The sequence below is a fragment of the Homarus americanus genome, unplaced genomic scaffold, assembly GCF_018991925.1.
Source record: "Homarus americanus isolate GMGI-L3 unplaced genomic scaffold, GMGI_Hamer_2.0 scaffold24277, whole genome shotgun sequence".
Classification (NCBI taxonomy): domain Eukaryota; kingdom Metazoa; phylum Arthropoda; class Malacostraca; order Decapoda; family Nephropidae; genus Homarus; species Homarus americanus.
The window spans coordinates 395,713-406,906 of NW_024750697.1; the positions used below are offsets into that span (position 1 = coordinate 395,713).

General features: G+C 40.2%; 1 protein-coding gene across 4 annotated transcripts in view; it reads right to left on the minus strand.

Moving 5' to 3' along the window:
- Positions 1-10,749, minus strand: part of LOC121854141 — a 53,063-nt gene extending 42,314 nt beyond the window's left edge. For 2 of the 4 annotated variants that reach the window (XM_042348549.1, XM_042348546.1), the window contains exons 1-2: positions 10,524-10,652; positions 4,836-4,966 (exon numbers count right to left, since the gene is read on the minus strand). In XM_042348549.1, the coding sequence (XP_042204483.1) occupies positions 4,836-4,966 (131 nt within the window). In that variant the 5' untranslated portion in view covers positions 10,524-10,652. The other 2 variants (XM_042348547.1, XM_042348551.1) reach the window with 2 other exon arrangements.
- Positions 10,750-11,194: the final 445 nt, after the last annotated feature.

An 11,194-nucleotide genomic window follows, 5' to 3' on the forward strand; every position in this document is an offset into this window, starting at 1 on the left:
AATTCAAGTGAGTCTTGTCCGTTACCCAAGCTTTCAGTCAATGAATAGTCAGCCAGGAAATTGCTAGGCAAAGCTTAAGTACCCTTGGTTAATCTGCGACGTCCACAACACTGGTCGTCAGAGAGGCAGACGAGTTTTTGTACACTGAATGACGTTTTCAAACAATCCTGAGGGACAACAAATGTGTTATCGGTTTTTTTAAATGGTGGTTAAGTCACGAACTTGATGCCAGAGTACACAGTAGATGAATAACAAAATATTTCAAAAAACGATTCACACAATACTTGAAAACAAAGTAAAATCAATCTAAGAAACTTTCAACAACAAATTAGTTTTGATGAATCAAGCAGAAGTGTCAAAAAACATAAGTAAAGCAAAAATGAACTAAGGTTAGAGGAGCTGGGGAGCCAAGACAATTCCTAAATATTTCTCCAAAATATCTCAAACAAATGCCTGTGAAAAAAAACTACAGTGTCAGATCAGCTTACTGATAACGAAGAGAAATGAACGATGTTTTAAATAAGTGCTTATGTTCAGTTTTCTCCAGAGAAGATATAGATGTGGTTCCCGAGGCAGCTACTGTTTTTAGAGGGAAGTTATGTAAAGTGACTAGTAACAAAGAAAATATTTGACTACAAAACAAATAAATCCCCAGACCCCAATATTGGCTCGAGACTTTAGGGACGGTATAAACACACTTATCAGTTTATTGTGGAAGTCGTTCATCACAATAAATAAATTAGACGTTGTTCCTGACACCTTGATGCCAGCTTCTGTCATGCGGGCAATCCCAGTAATAGGAAAGTCATTTAATAGTGTTTGGGGGAAGTGAAGTAACAAGATCAAGGACTACAGTACACGGCACTTTGGAAAATATTACAAGCTTTTTTCTCATTTACAGTGAAATGACTAATACAAGAGTAACTTAGAAACAGACATGCTAACCTTTGGCGGTACCTTTCGTCATGCTGACTTTTAGAAGTTGTATCATGCTGACTTTTGATAAATTGTGGCATGCTGATTTTTATAAGAAGTTATGTCATACTGATTCTTAGAAAAAGTTGAATCATGCTGACTTTTGATAAGAAATTGTCATGCTGACCGTTGATGGACAGTTGTGCTGTATTTACATTTCAGATACAATATATACTATTCCATGTCCAGTCCCCCCCCCCAAAAAAAGAAAAAAATATCGTTACTGGTTTTGTCTTTACAAGTTGAAACACTGGATTTTGGTTCGATATATTCTCCAGTTCAACATCATATGTTGGTATGCATGTTCCACATATCAGTTACAGTATTCAAATATACACAACATATGCATTTATAAAATACCTGCAGGAATTAAACAAATTACTGGTCATTCTAAAATTGTCAGTTCTTTGACAAAATTCTTACCAGAAGATTCTTCTACATAGAGAAACTGTATACCAAAACCTGTGGTCGACTGCACCAACCGTTCCGAAAGTAATGGACTAACACTACTCACAAAACCACGACTCATCTCGACCCCTTGAGTAACGATACTTTTTGGCGGGACTGTACACAAATTATACAGTACCCCCTAAATGTGGACTTCTTTATATATAGTCACCCAAAAAAAGTCCTGTCGCGAACCACGAACCCCGAGGATCAGACTCGTGAACCCGAAGCAGTAGACACTGATACATTATTCTGTCCATAAATGCTTCGGATTCAAGTCTGAATCTCGGGGTTCATGGTTCGTGACAGGACTTTTGTGGTTGATGTACAGTACACTTCAGATATTTACTTCTATATAATGCTGTATATTTTACATCTACCTTTTTATATGCATACTTTAGATATATCCTACTGTATTTACACTTCAATTATATATTTTTTATACAGTATGTATATTTTAGATATGCATTACTATACAGGGTGATTCAGCAAAGAGTACATTAAATTGGAGGATGGAATCCTTGAATAATTCTAAACCACAATGTCTCTATGGTAAAATGTCAAATTCTGCATAGTTTCCATGTTGCAATATATTTAAGATGTTGTATTAATGAGAATGAATTTGAAGTGAAACCCCCTCTTTGTTACAACCTAAGTCACGATGGACATCTGTGAATAAATGATTATAACAAATCCGCTTGGGTCTACTGCCTGACAGGAGGGTTTCAGGGGAACACCGGTCAGCAAAGATGGACAATATTTAACTGCACAGTCTACATAAAAAAAAACAGTCAAGACACACTACATGATGGAATTGCCATAGCCATCAAACGAAACATACAACACAAGATACACGACTCATTTCAAGAAAACTTTCTGGCCATCAAAATAACACCATACACGAACAACCAAGAAACATGTCCAAAGAAACATATTTGAATAACTGGGAGAAACTAATAACAGAAGCAAATTACCACAACCCGAAACAATTCTGGAGGAAAATTAAACACTTAATGGGAACCTCCAGCAACGAATCAAACTACATTCTAAACAGCAACCAAATCAAATTAACCGAACCCAAAGACCAAGAACCTGAATTCAGGAAATACTGGAGCAAAATATTTCAAATAAGTCACCAAGAAAACCTGAACTTCTGTATGAACACCGAGCGACAAGTAACCAATCACATGACACACACACGACCCACATCTGGCAACCGAGTCCCAATATAGACAAACACTCTGGACGATCTATCCCCACTGATCAAACTATCACCGCAGACGACATGCACAGAACAATAAACAGTTTAAGAACAAAGCTCCAGGCATCAGTAAAATAAACAAATTCATACTCCAGCATCTACAAAGCAGGGCGTCATTTGGGAGGGAGGAGGCACTCCCCCTCCCAATAACTGTCTTGCCCCCTCCAGAACCTAGCTTGCCCTTCCCAAGGGCTGTCTTGCTCTCCAAGGAGGCGAGATTCATGTGGGATTTTCTAAATGGAAGGACTGTTCAGAATTATTTGAAAAACATGCTCGAAGTGAAAGGCACTAGGTTCTATGTGTGTGTTGAGCTTGAAAGCTGTAACTAGCAAAAGACACTTCGACCAAGAATAAACTTTGTACAAACAGGACAAATGAAATTAAGGAGAATAGAGAACATGCGGAGAATACATAGTCTATGCCGATGACGTTACCCACATCATCTGACATCCAGGCAAGGCCAAACAGATTGTTATCGTCCCTAGCTTATTATTTCACTGGTGTCAGTGCTGACGTTTTGCTGCCTTACCCGAACAAAACATGCCCCCCCCCCCCACCACGTGGCCTGTTACCACGCCAGATGTGACGGCTGGAAGGGGGGGACGGTGTTTTCCACCGGGAGTTTCCTCACCACTGGTAATGAGCGCTGACAGGGTGGCGTGGCTCTCATGACGCAGATCGCCCTCTAGTGTGATGCCCCGCCCCTCCCACCACGCGACCTGTTACCTCGACAGATGTGGCGGCTGGGAGGGTTAGAGTTATGAACTTTGTATCATGTCATTATGCTCAATAATCAATTATAATTTAGATAAATGGTGTGAGACTAACTATGTATCAGATAGATCACCCTGTAATACTAAGGAACGTCTTTTTGTCTGCAGGTTTTCACCACATCAATAAATATTGAATGCGTCAAAAGACGGGTTTCAATCATTCCCTTCGACTTGCCCGTCACCTGAACGTCCTTAACTAAGGCTTTTACACAGATGATGGCACGAAAAACAGCCCACGCCATCGAGAAAATAAACAATTATAAAGAAAAAAAAGTGGAAAATTCAAACTAATGTGCAGAAACTAAAGATCATTCACACTGCCAAAACAACAACAACATCACCAATCACAGATAACAACGAACATAGACAATACTCCAAGGAAGGCAAAGTACTGGACCTCAATAGCAAGAACAGGCATTACAAAACGTAAGATGCTCGCCCAATCACAACTCACAAAACTTCAAAGATTCACCAAAATGGAGACCTCTTCAAAGCACTTGTCCGTCCCCACCTGGAATACCCACCAATACCATTCAGCACGATCAGCAGAACCAGTCAACTTAAACTTCAAGCAGTACAAAACAATGCTATATGTAGAGCATCAAAAGCAACTTCCCCCAAACACACTAATAAAATACAAGAACTTCATGAACTAAAGAATATCGAACCACTAAACACACGTACACACAGCCAAGCTCGGAGAGTTGGAGCAAACCTTGAAGAGTTGGAGGACCCAATCTTCTCCCAAAGAAACCACAAGAACACACAGCTGGTGGCCCAAGAACAATACCCACTTTATTCATATATATGAATAATAACACCACCACTTAACTAGCATAAATTAACATACATTAAACTACTGAATTCCTAGATAGTTTGGATTCCCCTCCCTTGAGCGAGCAGGCGCGTGCTGCGTGCGCCCCCCCCCCCCCCAACACCCATTCAGTTCAACTAAGCTACTTGTAGGTGGAGCCCACCTGGTATTACTCCCTATTACTTTACTTCCCAATTTTATTCTTTATTTCTCTCTTTCCTCCCCTCTTTCACGGCAAAGTCATTTGCCACTTTACCTCATTATCATCAGTCACATTATGCGAGGTCCCGTTATTTACACCCTCTTGTGAGGTCACATAATCACCCCCAAACGTGACAATTCTTACCTCAGCTGTCTTTTCTGAAATCTTGGACGTTATTGGCATTTTCCTTGCAACTGACATTGTCCTATTTTAAATCTCACTTCCTTGTGATAGCTGTTAGCTGGTTCGCTCCTTACGTCGGCATTACTAATGAGGTTTTCTCTGTTTGACAGAACTAAATTTAGTAGAACCTGGTCTCACCTGAGCAGAACCTAGTCCCATCTGATCATAATTTGGTCTCACCTGAGTAGAAAACGGTTGCTGACGTCTGCAAGGGAGTTGATGGCCAGGAGATGGTAGACACCTAACGCGGCCACCACTAGCAACAGACACACCACCACCCGCCGCCCGTGGAACCTCACGGCCACCATCATCTGAAAAAAAAGAGAAAATCACCTGAAGTAGTCGAGAGTTGAATGGGGACGGAGGTAATGTTAGAGATGTTAACATGTTAGAACAAAGACAGTGGTTAATTAACGAGGAACAACAGTAGTGGTTTTCCTGGCTCTGGGAATTTTTTTTCCAGAGCCAGTTAAACCACCACTGCTGTTCCCAGAGGCACTTAACAGTAAAGATTTAATTGCCTTGTGGAACAGCACTATTGGTTTTTCTTCCTCTGAAAAAAGCAGTAACAATTGAAGTGGTCTCTGGAAATAGCAGTAATGGTAAACTAGCTCTGTGACAGCACTAGAGGTTAAATGACTCTAGGTAAAGCAACAGCATAAAGTGACTCTGGGAATAAAATGAACAGAAGATCAATAGTAAAGGATGATAAAACTATGAAAGGAAAAGGTCAGAGTGAAAACCAATTTCACTAAAGTGATCAAACCAAAAGTATATTAAGGCGGTTGCTAATAACTACATATGACTTCCACACATCAACAAAATATATCATGACATTATGGGTATATTTGTATCGTTATATACCATTAATATATTAAGATGTGTGTTGTACAGCAAGTCCTTGGTTAACGTCGCCCCACTTAACATTGTTCGTTACTACGTCCTGAACTTCAGAGACCAAAAATTCGTTTAACGTCCCAGGGATCCGATACTAAGTCGTTTTGCGTCGTCACTGACTACTTTTTACGGCTCATCACCAGATCTTGTCTGGCAACGCTACGCTCTCTCGGCTCAGCGAGCTGCTACTTGGCGCGAACGCTGCAGGTGACTTCAAGCTGAAGCCTATGCCGATTTCGCACACTGACAACCCACGGGCCCTGGAAGGTTACTCAAAGGATCACCTTCCTGTCATCTACAAGGCAAATAAGAAGGCATGGATAACCTGCGCCATATTTAGCCAGTGGCTGAACATGTACACCGTCCCTGCACTGAAGGAATACTGTGCCAAGGAGAACCTTAACTTCAAAATTCTTTTGATCCTTGACAATGCTCCAGCTCATCCTCCCAATCTCGACGACTTGCGCAACAGTGTAAAAGTTGTGTTCCTGCCTCCCAACATAACAGCACTGATGCAGCCTATGGACCAAGGCGTCATCTCCACAATCAAGGCTTATTATTTATGCCGTACCATGGCCCAGATGTTCAAAGCTACAGAGAAAATAAACCAACGATCCGAGAATATTGGCGAGGCTTAAACATTCTTCATGCAATTGACAACATTGGCAAGGCAAGGGAAGAGGTTCCAGAAAGTTGCCTGAATGGTGTGTGGCGTAAACTGTGGCCCGAGTGGGTCAACAGCTTTACGGGATTCACGGACTTAGTCCCAGCTGTGAATAGGGATATCCTCAGCTTGGCTAGACAGGCAGGCTTTGGTGGGCTGCAATCAGAGGATATTGAGAAGGTTTACTGGCCATATTTAAAGCTTCGAACCCCTGAACCCCTTTAGTGAACTTTGAATATTAAGACTGGGTGAAAAACGGAGATGGGAAGGATTATCATCATTCGTGCTGCCATTATGATAATTTATTAAATTACAATCGTGAGTGTGGTAGAATCGGACTCGATATCCAGTACAGGATACGAACTTCCGGACAGACGGATGTGACTTATCTTGTGGAGACTGGCGGCATATTTACACCCCAAAGGAGCCAGCAATTTTATAAATATGTTATGAGCATTTTAAATGAAGAGAGAGATGCAAAATATGAATGTTTTGGACATTTGCAATGGGAGTATTGTCACTTCTGATGTCCAATGTTGATGCAAAGCGTCCTTTTCTAAGGTGAATTTTATTAAGAAAACAGAGAAATAGCCTTCATATACAAACTGTAAATCCTCAATGTCGTGATTTAATATTATTGTGGATATAACGTATTGTTACCACGTGTTGCCATTGTAATCGGCTGTGGTGTTCCCATTATGTGATGGTGCTACAGTTGTTACTAGTCCTTTTCTTTTGATAAGCTTGAAGTCTTATGTTAAACTGTGATCTTATATTTCCTAAGAGTTGTTGTTGGGTAGTAGGTAGTAGGCAGCTATACTCTGGAACGGGATGGTAATATCGACAATACGTCTCTAGATTTTGCTAAGGCTTTCGACAGTGTACCCCACGAAAGGCTAAAATTAAACTGGAAGGGTACGGAATTCTGGGAAATGTCCTAGCGTGGATAGAAGACTTTCTACATGACCGCAAGCAGTGTGTGGTGATTAATAGCACGAAATCATCATCCGTACCTGTCACAAGCTGGGTACCACAGGGCAGTGTATTGGGCTCGCTGTTGTTTGTTTGTTTCATAAATGACATGCCAGACGTTGTACTGTACACTCCTCCATTCAAATGTTTGCCGATGACGCCAAGTTATTTCGGGAAATCAAGAACCAAGCGAACTGTGGAGAGCTGCAGAAGGATCTCTGTGAGCTCCAAGAATGGTCGAAGAAATGGCTGCTGAGATTCAATATCACGAAGTGTAAGAGGATGCACCTGGGGTGTACTAGTGTTAAGGAGGCGTATCATGTCCCAACTGGTTGAAGAAAATGCACTATTTATGACAATGTGAGAAGGACCTAGGTGTGTATGTTGACAATGAGCTGAAGTTCTCGGGCCATTGGGAGATGAAGGTAAATCAGGCAAATAAATTATTAGGTCTTATAAGAAGGTCGTTCAGATATCTAGACGATCCGTCCCTCGTAACGATCTTCAAGAGTGAAGTGCTTCCCCATCTGGAGTACTGTCACCCCGTCTGGTCCCCGAGATATGCTAGGGACTGTCAGTTGGTTGAAAATGTTCAAAGGAGGGCCCTTTTCAATTATGTATGTCTTCCATTATTATTAATATTGTTGTTATTTGTTACCGCAAGCAGTAATGGGTATACAGTGTTGAGATGGTGGAGATGGAGAGACCCAGAGTGGGTTGAGGTGTTGGGTGGTGTAAGGGGAGCTTGTTTGCGTATAACACGCCTGACCAGCGAGTTTGGCCAGCCGGGCTGGACATGTGATGCCAGGCAGGGATACCGCCAGTCCGGCTATCCCCATCATAGAGCCAACACCTAACCTGTTTCTCCTGAGACTTTCAACACGTAAGTTTAATTTGTACTTGTTGTTTACACGGGTAGACTGTGTCCATTGCATCGTTTATCATTGTGACAACATAAAAATATGGCAAATTAAGTACTCATTGTAAGTGTTAAGATTAGACTAATTACATAGCTATGATTGTTATGTAAATATATATTGGATTAAACATTTATGTATGATTGCCCATGTATGATTTATTTGAAATACTAAAATGAATTGTATTCAACAGGTTTGACCCAATTATGACGTTCGAGTTTAACGTGAAGAGTCTGATTAACCTTTAAACGCCGGGAAGGCTCTTACATTATTATTATAAATATTATTATTATTAGTGCTGTTGTTATTATTATTATTTTTATCTGGACCTGGTCTCACCCTCCTCTGTATATATACACCTTGGTTTGTATTTCTCTCTCTAGTCTGTACTCACCCCTGAAGATGTGAATTACACGAAAGCGCTTGGGAACTTCGTGTTTTCTTCTTTCCTTGTGGTTATCAGCATATACCTAGATCACGCGCACCTACAGTGATTTACTTGTGTGTATATATATATATATATATATATATATATATATATATATATATATATATATATATATATATATATATATATATATATATATATACCTACTGTGTTTCTGTGTGTGTATCTTACACAATATTAAAACAATTCTTAAAAATGTTTTGAAGTAGCACCCCAATGAATTTGTCACGAGCCGCCACCGGTCCGGTCACTAGGCGGTGACCCTACTAATCTTCATAAGCACAGCAACAGTCTGTAGTCAGGTCAGAGGGTAAGATGACCCAACCTTCTCACCTGGTTACAAATCTTCTTAATTACGAAATTATCCAGTTTGTACATACCATTACTCAAATTCATGTTAACGGATTCGGTATGTTTAATGAGACTGGATTCTATAATGTTCCTACTGTCAATTGAATTACAAGGTAATATTGAGGAGGCATTGTCCCAGTCAATGCAATGCTTATTTTCCCTCAAATGAACAAACAGAGCATTGGATTCCTGGCCTGTCCTAACACTATATGTTGTTTAAGTCTAGTTACAAGATCTTTACCTGTCTGGCCTAAGTAAAACATATTACATTCCTTACAAGGAACCTTGTAAATGCAGCAGCCTGCATTGTTGGGGGAGTTCTTGATTAACATTTGTTTAACAGTGCATGAGTTTTTAATTGCCACATTGACGTTCCAGGTATTTAGTTGTAAAGGAATTTGAGAGAAATTTTTGTGAAATGGTAATACTAAGAGATTCTTATGGTCATGGGTGGGCTTGGGATCGGTTCTATAAAAATTTCTTAGTAATGTTAAGGCATTTGTCTATAAAAGATCTAGGGTACTTAAGGTTCAAGCCAATATTATAGATATATTTATATTCCTCATCAATGAATTCAGGACTGCAAATTCTCAAAACACGTAAAAACATTGATGAAAATACTGACTGTTTGACTCTATTATGGTGGGCAGAATAATAATTGTTTCGATATGTAGATGATGTATTTTGTCTCTGGCCATGTAATGAGGACCTAAAAGCTTTCCTGCCACAACTTATTAACTTAGCCCCCTCGATCAAATTCACTGTGGAATTAAAGCATGACTGTAAATTGCCTTTCCTAGACTGTCTGATCCACAGAATAGGTAACACCTCTAAGTTCAGTATTTATAGGAAACCTACTAATGTGTGTACATACATTCATTATTATTCTGCCCACCTGAACGATAAAAACTCATATTTTACACTATTACATCAGCTGGTGGTGGTTTATATTCTGAAGCCGATTTACATTTTAATGAAACCAGATCGTACATGAACACTTTTTTATCTTTTTGTAATCTTTAACCAATGTCTGTATAAATAGACTAAAATTCAGTATGTACTAAACTGTTTTGTGTTGATACTGTAGTTATTATGTTTCACGAAGATGTTAATTTATCTCTTAAGCTCTTAATTTATTGCTCCGGAGGAGACGGAAAGCTCATTGGTAAAGTTGCCTAGTTTCGCAGACGTTGCACATTGAAGGATAAAAGCTTCGCACATCGTATCTTCAAACCTGGTTCTATAAACAGTGACCACGTAGCGGACTTGAAGTGCAGTAAGTTCGTGTACTTGAGAGGTAACTGGGCCGTAAATCCATAGGAAATATTTGTTCGTGCTGGAGTCATGCGTCAGAATGTCTCTTAACAGTCATGGCGGCGTTGTGCAGTGTAAATGCTTATAATACTTACACGACAGCTAACGTTTGTGTCAAGACAATTAACAAAGCCGAAATATACTGAATAATAGCACATCACGCAGATAGGTAGCCGGTGCTGGGTTACAAAAACGAGTAAAATACCAGAAAATTTGTGTAGGTGACAACTTGGGGGACTGGAATTGCCAATTTGAAATCGCTAACAACGTCAAGCTTAACTCAGTTCCAATAAATAAAACCTTACCTGTTTGTGTTACTGTCCGCTTAAAGCGTGTGGGCTGAGTTAGAGGAGTGTCGACTCCCTAGCACGGGACGCACCACCAATCTTTCACCTCCTATGAGAATCAATATCAGACTGGCGTGGACGACTCAGTACTCACCAGCGCAACCTCTCTCGCACAGTAGGATGCGCACGCTCAACCTCGTTTGTCCTCCTACACCTGCCTCCCTGCCTTCTCATTGGATCTTACTCAGACTACACACAAAGACTAGATTCTGAGCTTTACCATTCCCAATCGAAGAGTGCTGTGTTTTGAAGAAAGATTAGATTAGATTAGATATATTGACAGACTTTGCGTTCCACTCATTTACAGCGAGACGAAAACGAATTGTTTCATTTAGCAACTTGTTCGAAAATTCATCGCCCTCTTGAAATCAATTTATGTTCTACTTTAAGCCGCTACCTGACGGTCTCTTTAAAACTTAATATTATTTTTTCTTCCCTGAATACTGTAATGAGACCAGTTATTCTAAAACAAAATAGTTGTGTAGGAAGATAACATACGATGGTGAACTGCTCTGCAAGTGTGAGGTTTATAGACAGGGCTTTTTGTGCGAGAGATAGGAAACGTAGGACTAGGGTGTGTTTTCCTGGGGCTGGGATAGGGCATGTAGCCGAGAGGTTAGACAGGGTTT